The 23,494-nt window shown below is 49.9% G+C and overlaps 1 protein-coding gene across 4 annotated transcripts in view; it reads left to right on the top strand.

Annotated features, from left to right (window-relative positions):
• Ptpn11 (protein tyrosine phosphatase non-receptor type 11) overlaps nt 1–14,914 on the top strand; it is an 86,749-nt gene extending 71,835 nt beyond the window's left edge. For all 4 annotated transcript variants that reach the window (XM_047560850.1, XM_047560848.1, XM_047560849.1 and 1 more), the window contains exons 14-16: nt 7,812–7,924; nt 9,489–9,590; nt 10,893–14,914. In XM_047560850.1, coding sequence (XP_047416806.1) covers nt 7,812–7,924; nt 9,489–9,558 — 183 coding nt within the window. In that variant the 3' untranslated portion in view covers nt 9,559–9,590; nt 10,893–14,914. The remainder of the gene's footprint in view (nt 1–7,811; nt 7,925–9,488; nt 9,591–10,892) is intronic.
• The last annotated feature ends 8,580 nt before the right edge of the window (nt 14,915–23,494 follow it).

Here is a 23,494-nt window from a genome sequence, read left to right as displayed (position 1 = left end):
TCTTTGTTTTTTATGACCTTGACAGCTTTTTTTTTTTTTTTTTTTTGTACTAGGGATTGAACCCAGGGGTGCTTTACCTCTAAGTTACATCCCCAACCACGCCCCCCCACCAACTTTTAAAAAAAATTTTGAGACAGGGCCTTGCTAAGTTGCCGAGGCTGACCTCAAACTTGCAATCCTCCTGCCTCAGCCTCCTGAGTTGCTGGGGTTACAGGCGTGCACCACTGCACCCAGAGACCTTGATAGTTTTGAAGAGTACTGATTTTCTCAGGTTGGGTTAGTCTTGGTTTTCTGGTCCTATGGTGTACTGGGTTATCACGCAGTGTCCTCCTGACTTGGGGGGAGTGCTGCCATCACTCGGCGTAGGTTCTCCCTGCACGTTTCTCGAACTGCTGAGATAACTCTGCTCCTGCTCCTTCTGTTCCTTAGACGTGAGGCATGAGGTCCCCATACCCGAGGGAAGCAGAATCAAACTGTGTCTCCTGGATCGGGTGGGACTACCTAAAATATTTAGAATTCTTTTAGAGGAAGATTTGTGCCCTTCTCTACTTATGTATTGTTCATTGAGTTGTATCAGTCCAGACCCGTGTGTACTCTTTTGTGCTTTGGTCCATGATTTAATACTGTGCTATTATTCTGTTGCTCACACCGCTGCACCCTGGCCATCAGGAGCTTCTTCAGCTGGCATGCACGGACCCGTTTGTCTCTGAGCTCTGCCTTACTCACTGGCTCCACAGGATGTTCCAGGGCTTGTTTTAATGTCCCCTGCTCCACCCTAGACTCAACCAGTTTTCTACGGAGTCCCCTCCTTCCTTTTATGGGAAATCAGCGTTTAAAAACTGAACCTGGGTGTTGGCTGAGCTCAGTGCTACTGGGATCACTACTTCCAGGCCTTCTCAGCAGACGGCTAGGGACTCCGCCTGTATACAGTCCGTGAGCACACACGTGCCTGCCTTTGCTGCTGGCCCTGCCCGTCTGTGTGTGTGGAGCCGAACAGGAGTTCATCCTGATGTGACAGATCCCGTACTGCAGGTGCACTTTGGCCTCCCGGCTCGTTTGTAACCGTGATCCCTCGAAGGGAGGAACCTCACTCCTGTCACCTACAACTGGTTTGCTCATTTATTCAACTCTGAAAAAAACCAGTTTGAGAATTGCCAACCGCTCTGCTTCATGGAGCCCATGGGAGCACGTTTTAAGATGCAGGGCAGAGGCCTCAGCGTCTCCTTTGGAGCGAGTTGGACCGTAGGGCAGAAGTTACTTTTATAGATCCTGCAGTGACAACAAGGCCAGCATAGAGATTTTATTTACATTTTTTTTTTATTATAGATGGACGCAACACCTTTATTTTATTCATTTACTTTTATGCGGTGCTGAGGTTCGAACTCAGTGCCTCACACATGCTAGGCAAGCGCTCTACCACTGAGCCCCAGCCCCAGCCCCAGGCTGAATTTAAATTGTTGCAACTTAAATTAAGTGAGACTTGAACTGGCCTGGTGTGGTACTCACCATTCAGCTGCCTGTGTTTTGGACTATTCTCTTTTGCTCTGGTATTATTCCTTTATGAAATTTTTGGGTTAGGGTTAGGGTTGCAGACACTGATCTGATGCTGAGGATGCAGCAGTGAGTAGTGTGGACATGCCTGCTGCCTCACGGAACTGACCATACCCCACGTACCCCGAGGGTTTTATTTGCTCCCCTGGACTCGCGCTTTTCTGTGTGTCTTCTGCAGTCTCCTTGATCCAATGAAAAGGCCTCTTCACATGTGTTCATTCTCAGCCAGGCGTGGTGATGCCAGCAGCTTGGGAGGCTGAGGCAGGAGGATCACGAGTTCAAAGCCAGCCTCTGCAATTCAGTGCAACCCTAAGCAACTTAGTGAGATCCTTTCTCAAAAGAAAAATTAAAAAGGGCTGGGGATGTGGCTCAGTGGTTAAGTGCCCCTGGATTCAATCCCCAGGACCCTCCCCCCAAGAAATGTTCATTCTTCTGCACATTTATTAAAGCAGATTGGACTGGCCAGGCACGGTACCAGACCTGGGGATACAAGCGGGGGTAAGTTCAGTGGGCCTGGACAAGAGGGATGCAGGGGGGCGGGGAACGCAGGGGCGAGGGGCGAGATTGGAAAAGGAAGCAGAGAGCAGAGTTTTACTTGGGTGGGCGATGTCGGGACTTGTGAGCCGTATTACGGAGTTTAGACTTATACTGAGGGAGATGGGAAGTCACTGAGGAGCTTAAGATAGAGGAATGACATAAAAAGACCTCAGTGGAACCGAACACTCTGGCTTGAGGGAGATGAACCAGGGGACCCGGCTTGGGCCGCCGCAGGGGCCAGGAAGAGGCTGCTGGCTGCGTCGGTGGGAGTGGAAGGCGGTTTGCCCAGGCCGGGGGCTTGCGTGGGTCTCTGAAAGAAGTAGGGCCAGTGAGATTGTGAGTGGATGTGACATCGCTGCTCTGTCACCCAGACAGGACGGTTTCCATCCTACCCTTCTTCCTGCTCTTGACTTTGGGCGTTTTATAATTCAGAGTTTGAAAGTAATCAGTCACTTCACATGGAAGGGCGTTTCTCCCGGGATTGTGGGGCCTCATGGTGGCTCCCTCTTCTCAATGTGGGCAAAGCCTGAAGACTGACAGACAAGGCAGAAGACCTGCTAACGTGCCACGTCATTGGGTTTGGGTGGAGGACAGATCAGATTCGCATTATGTTCTAGGCCTCAGAGACACGCTACCCTCCACCCTCCAAAAACGAAGTAAGACAGACAACCTCTGTCCCCTGAGACTTCCTCTTTTTTTTTTTTTTAAAGAAGGACTTTTTAAAATATATTTTTTTAGTTGTTGATGGACCTTTATTTTATTTATGTATATGCGGTGCTTAGGATCAAACCCAGTGCCTCACACATGCCAGGCAAGCGCTCTACCACTGAGCCACAACCCCAGCCAGAGACTTCCTCTTGATCTATGAGGCACCTGGGCTGTTCAAAGAGACAGCCAAGAGCCAAGCTCCTCTGATCTGTGAATCAATTTTATTTAAGTAAGCTAAAGAAATTCTAGCATTCTGATGCTTTTCCTTGGGCTACTTTGATTCATTGAAATAATTCCTATGCCATTTGCATTAATTACTCCTCTTTAGAAAATTGTCATCACTTCATGTAGAAATGTTGATTCCGATTTTTAAGAAGGTAGTAAGGAGGGCGGAAGGGAAACTGCCGTCGATGGGTCTAGAGGTTCTGTAATGCACGAAGAGAAAGCTCTAGAGATCTACTGTATAACAGTGTGTATATAGTTGACAGTACTGTACTGTACTTTTAAAAGCTTGCTCACAGGATAGATCTTATGTCACTTTTTTTTTAAAACTATAATTTAAAAGAAATATTGAATAACAAAGCAAGTTTATATTTATTATATAGTTAAGATTTTTATTTGAAATGAATTAAGATTCTTAAACTGTAGAATAAGTTTTAAAATAATATTCTCTGCCAGTTCTTCCATTTAATATTTAATTAAATTAATTAGATGATTGAGTTTTTGGATATTGCTGCCTTAATATTTCATTTTAAATTATACTGTATCTTTTTCTTCAACCCCCCCTTCCAACAGTACAGGGAATTGAACCCAGGGGTGCTCTATCATTGAGCTACATCCCCAGCTCTTTTTATTTTTTATTTTGAGAAAAGGTCTTACCCAGTTGCTCAGACTGGCCTTGAACTTGTGACCTCTTGCCTTAGATTCCCATTGAGTTGCTGGGATTATAGGGGTAATCCACTGCACCTGGCTATATTGTATCTTTCTAAAGATTGTTTCTCGTGTAAATAATTATTTCAGTGCAGAAAATCTATGGTATCTTTTTAGAGGTTGTTATCCACCAAATTTTAGTTTTTATTCTTTCTTTTCTTTTTTTCTTTCTTTCTTTCTGTCTGTGCTAGGCATTGAGCCCTGGGCATTCTACTATTGAGATACACCCCCAAGCTTCTTTATTTATTATTTATTATTTGAAAAGGTCTTGCACAATTGCCCAGACTGGCCTTGAACTTGCTATCCTCAGCCTCTGGAGTAGCTGGTAGTACAGGAATTACTGTGTTCAGTGGTCTTTAGTTTTTTTAAAAAAATAGTTGCTAAAAATTTTACAAACTACATAAACTAAACAAAACATTCTCACCTTGGGTATCTTGTAAATTCTCTAATAACTGCTTTATCAGTTAAAAAATTGGTTTGGCTGCTTTAACATGCTAAATATTAGTGACTAACTTAGAAGCTAATTTCTCTTCTACATACAAGTCTGATCTGACAGGCATTTTGGGGACCAGGGTGTAGGGCAGCTCTGTTCCCTGGGTCATCAGGGGACCCAGGCACGTTCTGTTTGTTGCTCCTTTGTCCTCTAGAATGTTCCCTTTTCCATGCAGTTGCAGGAAGCTCAGGAGGCAGAGGGCAGTCCTGTTAAGGCAGGAATCCCCAGACCTGTAAAGGCTCAGAGAGGACCACTAGGCTTTGCAGGCTGCTGTTCTCTCTGCCTCGGGTGCTTTTCCTTTGTTTGTTTAGAACCTTTTAAAAATGTAAAAGCTCTTATCTTGAAGCCCTTAAAAGGCCCTGGGCTAAAGGGTCCCCCATGCCATTATTTTGCCAACTACTCTTCTAAGGGCAGGATCTAGAAGTGGTAACTTTTTCATCTGTAAAATGGGGTCAGTGAAAGTATGTAGTTAAAAGGTGACTGTGAAAATCGAAGAGATGGCATTCAAACGGTGGCTGGCACAACGCAGGCCTGTTTAACTGTTTTTGTTATTTAATTTATGTATTAGTGGGTTCTCAGTGAGGAGGGGAGGGTGGCTGAGGGCAACGGCTTTGACTTGTATTTGTGCTTTGTCACAAATGTCACAAGTGTCACAAAGGTGCTTTGTCACCTTTGTCCTGGGAGCACACCCGTGTGTCAGTGCTCAGGAGTCACTGAGACTCCTCACCAAGTACATTCATCCCTCAGCATCCGAGGGCAGTTCCAGGCCCCTAGGCCCCCGTGGGGACCGCAGCCTGTGGCGACTCCAGCTCGGCTCCGTAGTGGCCGGTGCTGCGCAGAACCTGTACCGCCTCTCCAGGCGGCTGCTCCGAGGAGTGACTGGTACGCTGTGAGGGCCAGAGGGCGACACCAGGGAAGCCCGTACGTGTAGGTACGTACGGTTTTTTCCTGGAGAGTTCTGATCCATGGTTGGTTGGATCTGGAGCGGTGGCCCCTGTGGACATGGAGGGCAGCTCTGTGGTTTATCAGAGGGCTCATGTGCTCCCCCACTTCCCGTCAGCCCCAGCCAGGAAAGTCCCTCAGAATGTGGAGTGTCTGCTCTGTGCAGCTGGCTCTCTACAGGGCATCTCCACTGCCCATGGCCCGCCTGTGTCCCCAGCGAGTGACCACAGCCTTCCACCTCTGCGATTCTGACCTTCAGGGGCTTCTTTTCCCTGCTGGGGTCTGAGTGTGAATATGCCAGGTCTGCTTCTTGTTTTGGTCCAGGTTTCTTGGCATTAAAGTAGGGTCGCCTTGAAGTTCACAGACCGGAGTGGTAGTGTCCCCACTTCCGTGGGTGATGGACTTTTCCATGAGCAGTTGTTGCTTTTGTGGGTTTGAGTAGGGGAGAAAAAAGATACAGTCCTGATGGATTTCTTTTATGCTTTACATTTTATTTTGAAAAAATTTAGAAGTCCAGTATCACAACCCATAATTGGACTTTGGCTTTGTCACATTTCTTTAAAGTTTTTTTTTGGAGGGGGGGCGGGTACCAGGGATTGAACTCAGGGACGCTCAGCCACCGAGCCACATCCCCAGCCCTATTTTGTACTTTATCTAGAGGCAGAGTCTCACTGAGCTGCTTAGTGTCTCACTAAATTGCTGAGGCTGGCTTTGAACTTGCCATCCTCCTGCCTCAGCCTCCCCAGCTGCTGGGATGACAGGCATGTGCCACTACGCCAGCTCTTTAAAGGTTTTTTCCCCTCTTCTAAAAATATCTAGTGGAATGGGTCCAGGTGGTTTTCCCTTTGACCCCTCCTGCAGATCCCTCACTCACCTCAACCCCCAGCCTATAGATGTTCGGAGACAGGGGTCCACTGAGGGTGAGGACGTTGATGCCTACCCAGTGCACTCCGACATCGGAGATCGGGCTCTGAAGGCACAGATCTAATTTTACTTAGGATAGTACAGAACATATATAGGCACATTATCCAATCAGGTTAACACGCTCGTTAAAGCATAACAGAGTCAGCCTGTAGGTGAACTGTACGTCGAGATAATGTAAGCAAACCAAGCATGCCTAAGCAGTTCTGCCCAGCAACAGGTCTGAGACAAAGGCCTGGGGGATGGCAAGCTCCAGCACACAGCATGAGGCAAGGCAGTGTGAGCAGCCTACACCACAGCTTGCTGGGATGCTTGCCAGAGGGAGGCCTCCCCTCAGCTCCTAGCTCAGCCTCAGCAGCTGCAGAGACCTTCATTCCATGGCGAATCTTTACCGTGACCTCAGTTTCTCTGTCCAGACTGTTTGGCTTACTTAGACCATGGTATCATCAACTGCTGTCAGATAAGCTTGAGGAATGTTTCCTACACCAGCCTGAAAGCAAATCACCAGCCTCAGGGGCTCATTTACATTTTAATGCACAAGTATCTCCACACAGCATCCACACTGCCTGTGTGGAATGTTCTCCCAGCTTGCAGCCCATGGCTCCACTGTGGTGCTGCCCGTTTCCCCTTAACGTTGTTGATAGAATCAATTTTGGTCCACATGCCTGTGTTGGTTCCTGTTCTCTGGTGCATATTATTTTACAGTATGAATGTGTCCCATTCCTTTGTTTGGTCTGACATTCTTAAGTGTAGCCTGTCCCAGGCCATCCTTGTACAGTTTGGGTCTTAGACACGTGGGTTTCTCAGTGAGGAGTAGATATTCAGGATTGCAAGACATATGTCTTCTCATTTTTACTAAATACTAACTAGTCAGTACTGCTTCCATTAACTAATTGTGCATCCAAGTGACGGCACCAGTTTAGCCTGCAGTGGATGGACGTTCCCATGTGTCAGTCGGTATGTGACGAGGCCATGCCGCCTGCACTTGGCGCCTTCCCGAGCCACCCTAAACTGAAGCAGCGTTGTGTGATGATGCCCATTTGACAGACAGACTTCCAGAGCTGGTTGTTTCTAGGTGAACACAGGAGTAGAAAGGGTGACAAATCCAACCAGGAGTTCCACTAGATGCAGTCCGCCCCATCCCTGCGGAGCTCACGTTGCACTGGGTTGGTTGGTTTGTTCCTTGGGCCTCCCTCCACCCCCAGGGCATCATTTGAGCCAAAATGAAGTTTCACTGTTCAGGTGTCTTTCCTGGGACCGGGAGGTGGGGCCAAGGGCATCGTCACTTCCCTCCTCACGGTGGAACCATCTGTTGTCCCTGTGTGTCCTTTCTGCTTGGAGTGAGTTTATTTCTGGAGCTCCCTTCTCAGCTTTTTACCTGAAAATCGTTAAGTGGGTTGCACATGAACCCTGAAATGTCACTGCGGACGTGGCACAGGAAGTGCGAGTCCTCTCTTAGCCAGAGACAGTGTGTCAGGCTCAGGGCGCAGTAAGCAGTTCAGCGTGTGACCCTGGTGTCTTTAAATCGTGTGGTTCAGATGGACTTTCCTCCCGGTGGCGTATTTACAGAGAAGGTGAGTTCCCTAACAGCTGGGTCAAAATATCAGTTTCTCAAAGATCTAACCTGTCAGCTGTCTCTTTTTTTCACCTTTTGGTGAAATACCTTTTTGCTCCCTTATTTCTATAAAAAAGTCACGGTTCTTCAAATCTGTGCTTTTTGAACTTTCAGAAAAGCAAGAGGAAAGGGCACGAATATACCAACATTAAATATTCCCTAGCGGACCAGACGAGTGGCGACCAGAGTCCCCTGCTGCCTTGCACCCCAACGCCGCCCTGTGCAGAGTAAGTAGCCACGAAGGACCCTCTTTCTGCCTGGACCTGTGCGTCACCTAACGGTTTCAGAGCAACGCTGACAAGCCTACAGTGCAGGCCTCCCGCGGTGGCTGGCGAGTCTGCCGATCGTGCAGCGCCGTCCCAGCAGAGCCTGCACTTGCCAGAGCTGAAGGTGGCCGCCATGCCGCGGGAGGGTGGGAGTCGAGCTTATCGTGGTGACCCTCCGAGAGGGATCCAGGTTTGCAGGGGCGGGGGCTGCGGCAGAGGGCGGCAGAGGGCGGCAGCGCCCCTTGTGGACGTGCTGAGACTTTCTGAATAGAAGGAAGTGGATTGGCCATTAACGTGCGGGCTCGCCGTGGCTGCTGAGGTTCCGCCAGGCAGCGCTGTGCTGCGGGCGTTTACACCGGAGGTCAGCCCGCTGCAGCCTGCAGGCCACATCTAGGCAAAAGAAAGGTCCTAAAAGTAACACGACAGAGACCGTGGCCTGCAGAGCCTGCTCTGTCCACCTCCTGGCCTTCCAGGAAAACTTTGCTGACCCCTTGTTTAAGCCCTGATCATGTGATAACCCTTGTGAGTCATTGTCTTTCTGCATATTCCAAAGTCACTCTTTAGTGTAACATTTACTTTCTGTTTTCCCCTAAGAGTCTTGTCTCTATTTGCTTCTGATGTGGATCTTTAAAGCCCTGCTGACTTTAATTTTGTGTCCAAATGTCTCAGGTAGGAGAGAGAGGCTTGTGTTTACATTCGGTTTCTGTTTAACATTGAAATGAAATGACAGAACAGAAGTATGCCCTTATCCAAGCCACCTCTTCCTTCCGCCTGCGTTTCCTGTCCCAGTGGAATGACTGGGAAGTTGGTATTTTAAATCGATGTCTGTAGTCATCTGTGGCGGAACAGAAAGCCAGACAACCTTCCGCTCGTGTGCCTGACAGAATGGGTTCCAGCCACTCCCTCCTTACTGTGGCAGGCGAGTGATTGGCAGGCTGGTTATCCCTCCATGCCTGATCCCTCCACCCACTGTGGGGTGCCACCTCAGGCCAGCACCCACAGCTGCTGGGGTCCCTGTCTGCCTGGACCACTCTGATCCCCTCTCTGTGCTCAGCAGAAAGAAGCCTGAGCTCTTGGGCCCTAGGCCCTGCTCCTCGGCGCCGGAGCTGAGGCTGTGAGGAGCTCTCATCCCTCTCGGCTGCGGCCACTTCCCCGTCTTGGAGCTCTTGCCTTTTCTGATGCCTCTGCTGGAAGTGACAGTGGCTCCTTTCTGTATGTAGGTGTCCCACCTCTTCATGGTCTGACGCACAGCCTCGTCCTGCAGGGCTCCATGCTCCGCCACCTGGGGACCCCCCATTTCCTCCCTACCCAGGGAGCACAGGGGCTGGCGGCTCCTGCTACCCCGTCACTGCCTGTTGACACTGCTGTGTGTCTTTCATCCCTTCCAGGAATGTCTGCTCTGGTGGCAAGAAGGTGTCTGCAGCACACCGGGTGGTTCCCACAGGGTAGCGTGTGCTGCGCAGGCACCACGTGAGCGCGCAGCGTGCCTGTGTTTTGTACATGCCCCTTTTCCTTCATCCTGCAGAATGAGAGAGGACAATGCCAGAGTCTATGAGAACGTGGGCCTGATGCAGCAGCAGAAGAGCTTCAGATGAGAAGAGCCGCGGGAACTGCAGCCCAAAACTAGGTATTCGGTGCCAGTGCACCCTTGGTGAATCGCTTCTGTAATTGTGGCAATTTTAAGCAGGCAAGGAATTCGTGAATGTTTCAGCAAAGTGCACTATAATTGGGTTTTACAAACCAGCTTCCTTGCTACTTCCTTCTCTAGGCTGGACTGCATTTATGGTTCACTAAGTAGCAAAATCAAATACAGAATTAATCTTGCAAGGGATAAGGCTGGCACTCATGCCAGGAAAGCAGCTGAGCGGTAGCTAAGGGGTTGGGTGGGGGTCTTTGTTCCCGTAGCATTTATTAGAGCTGGTTGGTTAACCAGGGGTGCTGGGCACAACCTGTTGGTACCTGGGCAGCATCAGATGGGTAGGAGTCAGGATATCTGAGTTTTCATCCCTGATGGCCCCTGACTGGCGGTGAGATATGAAGACCCTTTTGACCTCCAACTGGGTCAATTCTGCTGCTGGGAATCCATATCCTAATGTGTCTCCTCCCTGTCAATCATGTTTGTAGACTGGAATCCAAATATGTGGTTTATTTTTGTTGTTGTTTGGTGCTGGAGATCGAACCAGGGGTGTTCTGCCACTGAGCTACTTCCCCAACCCTTTTGTTTCTTATTTTGAGATGGGGTCTTGCTAAGTTGCCCAAGCTGGCCTTGAACCTGTGATCCTCCTGCTTCAGCCTCCTGAGTTGCTGATTACTGGCGTTGCCATCACGCCTAGCTGTATGTTTTAATGATAAGTTAGAAACTCATAGTATATTTCATGTTGAAATTCCTATCTCAGTGCGTAATGTATTTAAGTCCTCAGATCTGCCTTTCAGTAGTTTGGGACTAGGGGTGCAGCTCCATGTTTTCACTTCTGGGATGGGACGGGTCTTGAGGGCCAACGGGAATGAGAACTCCCAGGTATCCTGACTCCCACCCACCTGGTGCTGGGACCTGGTGCTGCCCAGGTGCCAGCAGACTGTGCCCTGATGACCAACCAAGTCTAATAAGTGCTGCAGGAACAGTGACCCCCTGCTACTGCCGTCAGCTGTTTTCCTGGCATGAGTGCCAGCCTATCCCTTGCATAGTTAATTCTATATTTGATTTTACTGTTAATGAACTGTGAACTCAGTCCAGCCTGGAGAAGAAAGTAGAGGCTGAGGGGCAGCAAGGAGGCTGGTTTGTAGACCCAGCTGCCGAGATAGTCACAAATCCTTGCCTGACCCAGGCAAAGCCCTGGTTCTGCCCCAGCACTGAAAACATAACAAAACTCATGCTTTACTAAGTTTTTAAATGTATGCTCCTTAAACATTCTAACTTATTCTTCCCCAGATGTGGACTTTTACCTTCTCCCTAAAGATCAAGAACAGATGCGAGAGAGTCTACGTGAAGAATGAATTTGGATTTGGAAAGCTGGCACTGTAGCTGACTACCTTTGATAACTGAAATTTGCAACCATTTAAAGACCACTGTATTCTAACTCAGCAGTTCATTTCCTCAGATACGAAGAAATCATCTCTACAATGTAGACAGTGTTATATTTTATAGAAGTTTGTTTTAAATCAAGAAAGCAATTAAATTGTGCTCTGTATTTTAGAGGTTATGGGGCTTCAAGTTCAAGTTATGGGCAGTTTTATTTTTTTAATAACCTTAACCAATTTGATGTTTTTTTTTTTTTTTTTTTTTTTTTTTTTTCCTTCTCTCTTTGTTGGGGACAGTGGGACACTTGGAAAAAGAAATGACTTGGGAAAATTAACAGCATCTTGAGTAGTGGGAACCATTCCACTCACCGTCGCCTGCTGTCTTAATCTGTTCTGTGTTGCCTACAGACCACCACGGACTGGGAGATTCTCAATGGACAGCTTTGTGTCTCCCAGGTCTGGAGGCTGGGAAAGCCAGGGTGAGGGGCTTCTGCGGGGGGCCTCAGTGCTGCGTCGCATGCCGAGGGAGAGCCAGAGAGGACTGAGCCTGGTTTTAAAACGAGTCCACCCTCTCATGGTGGCAGAGTCCTGTGACCTGATCGCCTCTCCCAGGCCCCACCTCTCAACACCGTTGCAGTGGAGATTAAGTTTCTAATGCGTGAACTCTGGGGACACATTCAGCCATAACCTTATCCCTAGTGGATAACTTGTGTTGGGGGCTTCCTTCTTTTTTGGCTAAATGGTCTTTAAGCCAGTGTGTGAGACTGTCAGAAGTTGACTTTCTATGTTCACATCACCATTAAAAAAAGTCATGGGAAAAAAAAATCATGGAAATGTGTGAATTAGGATAAGAGGTGTGTTTTCTTAGTGATGACCAGTTACTGTTCAGCTGTTGACAGATATTCATGATGGGAAAATAGTTGCCCTATTTCCTTTGCTTCTGAGTGATTGTCTTGTGTTGTAAACAGGCCTCGGTTGCTCACCCACGCCCTGTTCAGTCTGAGCTGGGCTCAGCTGAGCTGTTCTTCGGCTGGTCTTGCGGGGGTCACTTGTGGCTGGCAGGTCCGCTGAGACGCTGGGATGGCTGGGCTTTCCTCTCTGCTGGAGTCTCCAGGGTCTGTCTTCCATGCGGCCTCTGTGGGGCAGTGAGGCCTGTCACCTGCCTGCTCAGAGCTCCCGCGAGCTTGAGGCAGAATTGGCCATCCTTCCGACTCGGGCCAGAGCTGCCGCAGCCTCCCTTCCATGGCCCAGCCAAGTAAGAGGGTGTGAGGTGGAGGTGCAGTTCCCTGGGGGCCACAGTCTAACAGACCATCACAATCAGTGCCGTGCAACCAGCTGCCAAGGACCTTGGGAAGCTGCTGCTGCTTACAGTAGCTGGTAGAAGCTACAGGTCAGACTGAGAGACAGAGCCTTCAAGAAGCTTCTTTCTGGATGACTGCCAGCTCTGCGCACATATTCCGAGCCAGCACTAGGGACAACTGGTCTTGTAAGGACAGATATGTTTGGGGACAGAGCATTTGAGACAGAATCCGCCCATCCTTGCAGGCCGTGGTGTCCGTGATGCCATCTGAATGCCACCGGTGTTGTGTCCGGCCTCCCTCTGCGCAGTCAGGCGGCGGCGGGAGGGAGCCGCCCTGGCCAGGCCTGCTTTGTGTACGCAGCCGTGGGACTTGCTGATGTGCTACCGTAAGTGCCTTCTCCAGAGACGTCCCTCTTTGCCTCAAGTGTTAGATCATCGTTCAGTGCGAGTATGTTGATGAACGCATTGGGGGTTGACTTTTGTAACCATCACGTGTGACACAGCTTTGCTGGGAAGTCGTGGTTTCTTTACTCAGATTCTCCTTGCTCTGGCCCCTGAATGGCAGGACTATCCCGGTGGTCACTCTTTTCTGAGGACTTTCACTCCCTGAGGTAGTTTGGGGAGGGCTGTGGCTGCCATTTTCAGAGATAAAATGAACATTGATGCCCCTCCCCATATATTGAACGTAGGATGCTTCAGGGGCAGGTGTGGCCCGAGTCACCCTGGTAGGCAACATAATGACCACTGTCTTCTCGTCAAGCCTGTGATGTTTCCAGCTCGGCATTCGCAGCCAGGATCTTGCACCCTGTTCTTTTTACTGCGTTGTCCAATTGACTCAGTTTTGATTTTGTGGTAGTGTTTTGGCTGTGGACTCTGGGGGCAGTCCTTCACCAGCATACCAGGGCTTGACCGGACAAACGATCTGCTGCGTTAACATCTCTGCTTGTCGCTTCAGGTAGGCTGCTTTTGCACTCAGAATGGAGATAAGTGATCTCGCACACTGATTTCGTTTAGATTCCAGCAAACTCTCCTGTTATTAAGGGAACTGACGCCAGGAGAAGGCTCCTGGAGGGCTGCTGAAGTCTGTCGTGCGTTTGGTAAGAGGTGATTGCAGGTGCTCAGGGAGGTCGCTGTGCACGTGGTGGAACCAGACAGGGCTGGCAAGATGGGGTAGCTTGAGGTGTGGGTTAGGAAGCATGCAAAGGGAAGTTCCAAGGAGGTGGTTCACGAGGAAGTCCCCGGGCCCCGGGCCAGTGCCGTCAGTCATTGGTGGCCCAGGTTACCTGGAAAGGTGAGACAGGTACAGGTGTGCAGCCACTTCTGTATTGTTGGTGGGCATGAAATATGCACAATAAACCAGAGCTGGCTGAGTATTTTAAGATTATAAGCATAGGATTTTATATTTGGGGTGAAAAAATTATCTACCACATGGTATTGTTTTTTTTTTTTTTTTTTTAAAGCCAAATTTCAGAGTCTTAATAGCTTTTTAGAAAAATAAAAATAAAAAGGCCCCTCATGTTCAGTGTGTGACTCTCCTGGCACCCAAGGTCACCTCTCCCACTGAACTCAGTGGCTCTTCAACCATGGCAGAACGGGGCGAGAGACTGTAAGTAGGACTTTCTTGGTGTCTGTACCCAGTTGCTTTGCAACAGCCAAGAAAATCATGAAGGTTGCTTTCGGGTTTCATTTTACTGGGGATTTTAAGAACTATCGTGACATCCTGTGTGGAAAGCTGTGCTGTGGAGAAGTGAGCTGGTAGGCGGGTGACCCACAGGAAGCATGGGCCTGGTGGAGGATGAGCCCAGCGCGGCTGTGCCCAGCTTGGCGAGAGTGGGGTTTTACAGAAGCACACGCCTCCTCGGTCTGGAGGCGCCGTTCCTGGGATCTCTAGTAGCCCTTGAGTCTGTCGAAATCTTTTTCCTTCTTCCTCTTGAAAAATGAGTCCTAAAACATGCTTTATTGTATCTTCCATCGCTAAAAAGTCTGTTCCTTCTTTGCTCCGGGCAGTTCACACAAGGCAAAAATAATAAACAGTTGGTTTTAGTGTGTCGTATAACTATGCTGTGTATCAGACTAATTTTTACAAGTTTCCATCCTAAACCTCAAATCATGTAATTAATAATTTGCCTGTTTATTTATGACCTAATTGTGATTCTTTTATTAATAAAAGCTAATGGAAAAGGATCCTTTATTAAGCTGATGACTAGGCCTACATTTAATTTTCCTGCATTGTATGAAGAAGTATTGTACCAGAGTATTAAAAGATATGTAATATTTTATTGATAAATCTATCCTTTAAAAGGAATACATTTTAGGATGTCATCATTTTGATGTAAATCATGTAAATGTTGATAATATGCTGTTTATTATACATTTAGTGTTTCAAGAGATTCACTTAATTGCCTTTTTGCCCACGTATGTTATGTAGTCTATTTGCAGTTGTTTTTTAGAAAATGACATTAAAAGAGTAGTTTATGTAGAGAAACAGTAGTGAATGTTAACTGTCTCCCCACCTATATTTATGGGTGTTAGTTCAACTGCTTTGCTAGTTGCAAAGCTACATTATCAGAGTAAAGTGTATTTGTAAACTGTATGGAACTAAAAATTAGGAATAAAACCATTTTCTTATATGATGGTATGTGTCATTCACTTCATCCGAAGTGTCCAGGGAGAAATTGGGGAGGGAGGTCTCTCAGCCCCTCACTCGGGGCACCAGGCTGACATCAAGCTGCTCTGAGCTAGAAGGTGCCCTGGGTTACGGGCTGAGGAACCAGTCCTCAGGGGTCACTGAGCGCCCACTCCAGAATGGAGCTGTAGGAGACAGAAAGGGAATGCCCTTTCCAACTGACGCCCAAGTAAGGCTTAAGGTGTGTCTGCGTCAACTACAGAAGTGATCAGGAAACACACAGGATTGGGTGGAGTGCAGGTAAGGGGTGATCAGGGAGGCTTGTGGGAGGGGTGAAGTCTGATACAGGTTGGCGGTGCTTCTCTTGAGAACAGGTTTAGGCCATGTTGCAAGGAGGCCGTTGTCTTCTGACAACAGTGTACACTGGCACCAGCAGAAAGAAATCGTAAAACAAAACAGCGATCAGTTCTGCGATTTGCATTATTTCTGCTGTAAGACGCTGCGGCCCCTCTGCATCCCCTCTGCATCCCGACTGAGTCACTTCATGCGTGTCGTCAGATCCTGCTGGCCTAGCCGCTTTACTTCATTTGTGAACAACGCCAGCCACCACACCTGTGCCAGACACTGGGTCGAGCAGACCCCAAAGATACCGGGTTTAGTGGCTGTCCACCACGTCAGAAGGCAGCCAGGTGTCCTTGTGATGCACTTCTGAAGGTGCCTTGGGCCAAGATGAAGTTAGACGGCTCTTCCCAATAAGCAGAGTCAGGAAGAGGGGCCGCAGGGGGGTCGCAGGGAACCTAACTTCCCTGGGGGGGCCTCCCCTGGGTTGTCACACTGCTGTACCATTTGGTGTCCAGCCCTGGGGGCTCAGAAGCAGCTGTGCCCACTGTTGGCCTGGAGATGCCCGGGTCCGTGCTGTCCCCTGAGAGCTTGGGTGGGACACAGAGGCTGGTGGCCAGGACCCGTCCTTAGACCATGAAAGAACCTTCTAGCAGTGACTCCTCTTCAGAAGTAGATTTGAAATGAAAGGCAGAGCGGGAATCCCCACAATGCCGAGAGCCACGTGCTCGCTCAACTTGGCAACGAGAGAGTTCCTGGCGAAGAGCCTGCTCGGATCCCAGGGCATGTCCGTGCCCTTGACCCTGAGGGTGGTCCAGGGGACCTCAGGCAAACCGCTTTATTGCAGAGGCTCTTTTTCATTCCCTAGGAACCAGCTACGTTTCCAAACACTGAATTGGCAAAACACACTGAGTGGATGATACCTGCTGTTTGCTCAGTGGTGACAGCATAGTGACCAACGATCTGATGTTGGTGTCACTTGAGGCCTGACTATTCAAATCCTCAAATACTATTGCACTATGAACACAGCCACGGCGGAGAGAGCAGGGTGAGCGCGTAGAGGGCTGTAGCTGGACAGGAGGAAGAATGTTCTGGAGCCCGTGGGCAACAATCATGCATTTCAAAATAACTAGTAGGAGGAATTTTGAATGTTCCCAATACAAAGAAATGATAAATGCTTAAAAGCCATAAGCGTAAATTACATGTACATTACATTGTACATGTTTCGAGATACCCCACTGTGCTGCCTAACTATGTGCAGTTGTGTGTCACTTAAGATTCTTTTTAAATTAAACAATGCAGGGCTGGGGAGATAGCTCAGTCGGCAGAGTGCTTGCCTTGCAAGCACAAGGCCCCGGTTTCGATCCCCAGCACCACACAAAAAAAAAAAAAAAAAAAAAAAATGCAGCTACTGGGCTGGGGTCGTGGCTCAGTGGTAGAGCGCTTGCCTAGCACGTGTGAGGCACTGGGTTCGAGTCTCAGCACCACATAAAAAATAAATAAGATATTGTGTTCATCTACAACTAAAAATATTTTTTTTAAAAAAATGCAGCTGTTAAAATAGGGGTCATAAGAAAGCAATACTGTCCTGCAAGACCTGCTGGCGGTTTATGGACAAAGGAACCGCAGGTGATGCCCGGAACTGATGCCAACCCTACCTGGTATTTCGTGGTCATACAGAACGGAAAGGAGTGGTTTTGGTTTCACATCCTCTTCCACGTGGCAATGGTGAACTCTGCTCTGGAGGTCAGATGCCGGCATGAACGAAGAGGAGAGGCAGGAGCCTGCAGGTATTGTCATGGGGTCAGAGGAGGCGATGGCAAGGGTGTTGCTGGCAGGGATGGTTGCAGGAATCGGTAGCGGGTTAAGATTCAGAGGAGGGGCCCTGGGTGCTATTCCTGCCAGTGGGAGGGTCCTCTGTGCTTGTGCATGCGCAGAGAGCCCGATGGAGTACCTGTCTGCTCCCTGTGGCTTCAGTCAAGGCCAGCTTCTCTGGATCTCTCTCTAGAAATCCAGACCTTGGGAGGCACGTGACTGTGTGTTCAGCTCCTGCTCCCCCATTTCTCTCTGAACAGAGGAGATGCCCATGACTATGCAGAAGATCTTTCTGGCACTCTCCAGTGCCCTGTGCAACTGTAGTCCGGACACGTGTCAGTGTCTCTATGCTGGATCCGCGTCTCTCCGCGGCTTTAACCGAGCTGGAATTCCTTAGCGGACCTCGTAGTGTGGAATGAGTCACTGCATTTCAGTGCTGTCTTCACCGAGCTCACAGATTTTGTTTGGCTTTGGTGCTGGGGGCGACCCCGGGCTTCCTGAAGGGTAGGCAGGCGCTCTTCCAGGGAGCTGCAGCCTGGTCCTGGCTTTGTTTGTAAAGCCCTCCTACGGGGCGTAAAGCTCTTCCGAATCTTACAATTTTCGTGTATTTTTCAAATAGTATATTCACGCACAACAAGGCGGAAAAGGCTGACAGCAGGATGCGGTGGAAGATCCCTCCCGCCTCGGCAATGCTTCCGAATCGCACACAAGTGCCACCAGCCACTTTGAACACGTCCTGCTCTAAAAGCCTCGGTGCAAGACTTTGGCGTGTGTCACTTGGGATAAATAATGCCAGATCGTCACCCAGTGAGGCTGGACCCAGTTAGGTCCCTGACAGCCTGTTTTCCTACACCTTGATCGAGGTCACGACATCCAACTCTTCTACCCTTGTCAGTCGGATGGGTGAGAAATGACAGTCTGCATTGCTCTTAGGCGAGAGGCCGAGCAGCTTTTCACCTGCTCCGTGTGCCCTTTCTGCCCCTGGATATAAAGTTTTCCTGCTGAGGTCTGTGTCTCGCTTTGAATTTACAGATAGAGAAATTTCGTTCTTTACGCCGGACACAGCTGGGCCTATGGAGTCACCAGGGTCAGTTTTGGTAGCGTTCCCTTCCTGGGCTGCCTGGCATGGTGTGCCTGCGGGAGCCGGGCCGCTTTGGCCTTACGGTGAGCATGATTCGCATCCAGAGCACGAACTCACCCGCGTCATCCCGTTTCAGTGAGCATGTGAGCCAGGCACAGCCTGGGTGCTCTGGGGAATACAAAATAAGTGTGGGTCTCCGTCCCTGTCTCCAAGGGCTTTCTGCCCTCGAGAGGAGAGAGGACGCACACACAGCTCCGGAGGGCCTGGATCAAGACGAGGGCAACAGAGGAACGAAAATGCCCGTCACTAGCTAAGCAATAATTGTGCACCCATACCGTCCGCAGGCTCATGTGCATTGTCTCTCTTCTTCTTTTGCAGTACCGGGGTTGGAACTCGGCCTCACCCACGCTGGGCAAGTGCCCCCACTGAGCCCCAGCCCCCAGTTTATTTCTAACCCTGGGAAGGGGTCCCCTCCACTGCCGGTTCTGCCCACTGCCACGTGGCCGGTGCCCGCCATGGTGCCTGGGCAGCAGTGTGCCGCGGTTGTAGGTTGGACGGCTGATGTCACCTGACAGCCCTGGCTGCGTTCCTCCTGTGGGTCTAGGGGACAGCCCTCCTCTCCTCTGGCCTTCTGCAGCTTCTTTTTTGCCGGACTGAGGATTGAGCCCAGGATGTGTGATCACTGAGCTGCACCCCAGGCCTTTATTTGAAACCGGGGTCTTGCTAAGTTGCTGAGGCTGACCTGGAACTTGGGATCCTCCTGCCTCAGCCTCCCAAGTGGCTGGGATCACAGGCGGGAGCCGCCACACCCAACGGCTTTTCCCAGCTTCCAAAGACCCCGCATCCCTCACCCTGAGGCTCCTCCCTCCATCTTCAAATCCAGCGCTGGCGTGAGTCTTCCTCACACAGCGGTTCTGGCTCTGGATGTCCCTACTCCCTCCTTGACATACAAGTCCCGGATGATGCCAATCAGGCCCACCAGATAATCCAGAGTAATCTCCCCATCTCAGGATCCTTAATTTCAACGCATTCGCCAAGACTCTTTTGCAATGCAAAGTAATACGTTCACTGGTCCCAGGGATTGCCACGGGGACCTCTTTCTGGGCCGTTTGTCCAGTCCTCCACTGTGACCTGAGGCCTGTAGGATGCAGGGATAGGGGAACTGTGTTCCTGCCTCTGGAAAGATCTGGAGCTGTAGAGAAGGACTCCCTGGCTCAGGGGGGAAGAAATAGCTGCTCCCAACTGCCGCTGGTTTTGCACCGACCCCACCCGTCTGCCCACCAGAGGGCGCCATCGGGCAGGCGCTCCGTGGTGGCTACTAGTCTACAGTGGGCAGGAGCCGCAGGACCTGGGCTCCGCCTCCCAGCACGCAGCAGGGCAGGGGCTGGATCTGGGACACACGAGGTGTGGCCAGCCTCCCCGGGACTGTTGGACGTGCAGCTCAGGACCCGCCGCAACCCTACAGGATTCCCAGGGTGCTCTGGGGTCCACGTGTGGTTTGCGCTGGGCCACGCTGGAGGATTTCCCTGCGGAGACGGGGCCGCAGAAGCGGATCTGAGAACCATCTGACGTCACAGAGCAGCCGCGAGAAGAGGACCCAAGTCAGGATCCCAAGGAACAAGGCGGGCGTCCCTACGGATGTCTTGGAAATAGCTCCCCATGTTCTTAGACATCGCGCCTGACAGACCGAGCGGGTGAAAACCCCGGCATATGCTGAATCCCTCTGGCTCTGCCAAGGGAGGGCCACAATGCAAAGCAAGCCGACTTGGAAGCCTGCTCAGGAGGTGCCAGATGTCTGGGTCTTGACAGATTTCTAGATTTGCAGGAAGAAATTTTTTTTCATCTTCATTCAAACCTGTTAGGCGGTTGCCTTGCACGTAATCAGTATCTCTTCCCCAAAATCAGTTTCCTTGATTTTCTGTTGTACGAAGGCTTTAGAGAAACGTCTAGCAGAGGTCTGAGTGACAACAGATGGAACCCCTGTGCCTCAGCCACACGGAGCATCCTCTGGCGGATTCCTGCTGTGCACTGATTTTTTTTTTTTTAATGTTTGATTTCTTTTTCCACGTTTGAAAAAGGCCTGAAATCTTGGTTTGGGACCATAGAATTCCTGTCCTTAGCTTTCAGAATAAACCATCAGGTTTTTGCTTAGGGGTAAACTATGGGTTTGGGTTTAAGATTTCAAATGTGTTTGCGGGGTGAAATTTCAAATGTGCAAGTGGGGGTGAAGCAGTCTGTTCTCTGTATGTCGTTTTTGGTAAGAAAACCAGTGTTTGGGGTTTGTCTCCTGGTTCTGGGTAACTTGGATGAGTCAGTTAAGGAGAAGACTAGTTAGATAACGCTGACCACCTTTATGGGAGGGGTCGTTCAGAAGTTTAATGGCAGTGAGATGGCCTGGCATATAGTAGGTGCTCAGTAAATACCTGAGTGCTTCCTAGGGGGCCTGGAATGTGTTGCAGGCCCTTGTCATGGCCTGTTCCTGTTTGTGTGAATCTGCCACCTGGTGGCATGGAGCAGGGAAAGTGGATGCACAAAACTGATGGCATCAGGGTTCGCACAGTCCTTCCCAGAGGCGACTGCTGACCGTAGACTTCTACTTTTATGATCGTCCGTTGGCGTTGGAGATCCTCCATGAACCTTCCTCCCTGGCACAGAATGAAAACTGAATTCCAACATACTTGGGAACTACAGGCATATTTTTATTTGCTAATGACCTTTAATCCTGGGGACAGAGGTTGATCATTACCTCTGCCTTGGATAACGTGGGAAATACTTTCCTTTTGGAAGAGGGTGGTTTTCACAAGCTGGGGATGGAGAAGGCTGAAGGAGGCTTGGGTAGGAGTCTTGCCTTGGTGCCTTTAAGCTGAACGGAGGGATCATGATAGCTTAATGCCCGGACGGTGGAAGGTTAAATGAGCTAATAGACACACACAAGGTGGGGAGGGGGGCCTTTGCTTATTGGAACCATCAATAGAAGTCACCTCCCTGCCTGGCTGTCCCTGTCCAGGGGCAGAATTGGTTGTGGTGTTTTCTGTACACTAAACTTCCACACAGCAGTTAAAAGAAATGGATCAGGACTGAGAGGGTCAAGCAAATCATAGAAGACTGGAGTCGTTTGTTTTGCATGTTCAACAAGATGCAAAAACAAATAACCCAGTGTTTGGAGAAAAAAATCATTTGTACTGAAACCGTAATGTACGGGAATGTCAATGACCCCTTTCCAGACAGCTGTCACTTTGAAGAAGGATGCATAAGATCAGAGAAGGAAAGATGGGATTTTATTGGCTTCAAAAATGATCACGTGGGGGCGGGGGTTGTGGCTCAGTGGTGAAGTGCTCGCCTAGCACATGTGAGGCCCTGGGTTCCCTCCTCAGCACCACAAAAAAATAAAAAAATAAAGTCTAAAAAAAAAAGACCATGTGCCGGACATGGTGGTGCATGCCTGTAATCCTAGTGACTGTGGAGGCTGAGGCAGGAGGATTGCAAGCTGGAGGCCAGCCTCAGCAACTTCACAAGACCCTGTCTCAAAATATAACATTAAAAGGGCTGAGGATGTAGCTTGGTGTGTTCAATCTCCAGTACACACACACACAAAAAAAATTCTGTGAGTTATGTTTTCCATGTTATTAATTTTTATATCTTATCATATGTTCCATGTAGTCTCTTGAACATTTTAAATGTTTTGGGATACATCATTAAAGATTAACTAAGATAACAAACATGGCAGAATAGGAACAGAAAGGACACCATTGAAGTCCACACGCAGTGGAGCCTGTAATTGCTGTTTATTGGGTGTTCCTCAGGGCATGGCACGTGCTGGGTGCTCCACGCGGCCACCTTTTATCAAACCCACACAGCCTGCCGGGTAGGTGCTATTATGGTCTCCTCTGTCCATCTGAGTAAGTCGCAGCTGTTAGCCAGCAGCAGTGAGGGAGCACTTCCTGAGCTTTAGACGCTACACTGTTACCCCTGCATCGTCTATTTCTTTTTCTTCCTTAACGTGCATTATCCCATTTCGTCTTTCTGCAACCTCGGAGAACTGTACCCAAAACACCACCTCAGCACAGTGGTCATCAGACTTCCTGGAAAAGGGCCAGACGGTCCGTATTTTGTGCTTCCCTGAGCCACACGATCTCTCGAGACCTCTGAACTCCGCCACCACGCGCCTGGGGCAGCCGGAGATGGTTTCTAGGGGCCTCAGCAGAGGTCCCGTGAAATTTCATGGCTGGACACCGCAGTTCGGATTCCATGTAATTTTCACGTCACAGAATATTTTCCTTTTGATTTTTTTCTCCGACCATTTGAACATGTCAGATTGTCTCTCACTCGTGGGCTGTAAGAAGCCAGCAGTGGGCCAGAAGGGGCCCCTGGGCCGCAGTTTGCCACAGCTGGTTTTCCACCGTGGGTGCCCTAAGGGCGGGGGGGAACTTGGGGACCTTGGGGACCTTGCTCGGTGCTGTGCACCCAGCTTCGGGCACCCCATCGGTGCGCGGTGCCTGTCTGTTGAGTGAATGGCTCGCTGCGATGCTGCCATCTAATGTGCAGGCAAGCACTGGACTGTCCCCATCGGTCCCCACTGTGTCCTGCAGGGTCCAGCCAGGATATGGTGCAGGGCGCTCCTCATTTTACTCAGCCCTGGAGTCTAAAGAGTCCCCTCGCGGCTCCCTCGCGGGGTTAGAGGAGGCCAGGCCGGTGGTTCGTAGCCGTCCCTGGATTTGCACTTGTCTGACTGTCCCCGGCGAGCGAACCCAACTTAAGCACTCCTGGCAAAACCTTCCGTGGCCGAAGCTCTGCTCTTCTTGGCGAGTCCCATCAGCCGGCATGCGATGTCATTTGTCCCATTATGGACGAGGGTGACCTTGATCACTTGCTGAAGGTGACTGGGACCGGTTTCTTCCCTGCGAAAGGATCTTTTTCATTCATAATTAACATCTGCCCTTTTTTTTAAACTCCAGGGAAAGATCATCCAGGAGAAGAAGTCATTGAGGATCATACAGGAGAGAAACGCAGAGCCGGGCCATTGGCAGACGCGTGCTTAGCAGGGGTGACTGAACAACCGAGAATCCAGCTCCCTGCCTGGTGGCTGAGTGTGCCGAGCAGCGGCTCCTGGGTGGCTGGACATTTCTCGATGTGCTGACGTTTCCTGATTCGGTGGTTGGCGGGTTAGGTGTTAGGAGGTTCGGTGGGGTGCTGGGTGCGGCAGGTCTTGCCTGGGCAGCTGCGTTTATTTTCGCATCATGTAGCTACAGAGGTGGAGGACCGGCCAGTCTCCCCTCCTCTGTGCGGCCTCTCCTATAGCCGTGGCGTGGACACATGCTGTTCCAGGCCACCATTTCTCTCACCTGGTGACTA

The sequence above is a fragment of the Sciurus carolinensis genome, chromosome 8, assembly GCF_902686445.1.
Source record: "Sciurus carolinensis chromosome 8, mSciCar1.2, whole genome shotgun sequence".
NCBI classification, from domain to species: domain Eukaryota; kingdom Metazoa; phylum Chordata; class Mammalia; order Rodentia; family Sciuridae; genus Sciurus; species Sciurus carolinensis.
The sequence above is the reverse complement of the archived record's forward strand: the minus strand, read 5'-3'. Positions and strand labels throughout refer to the sequence as shown.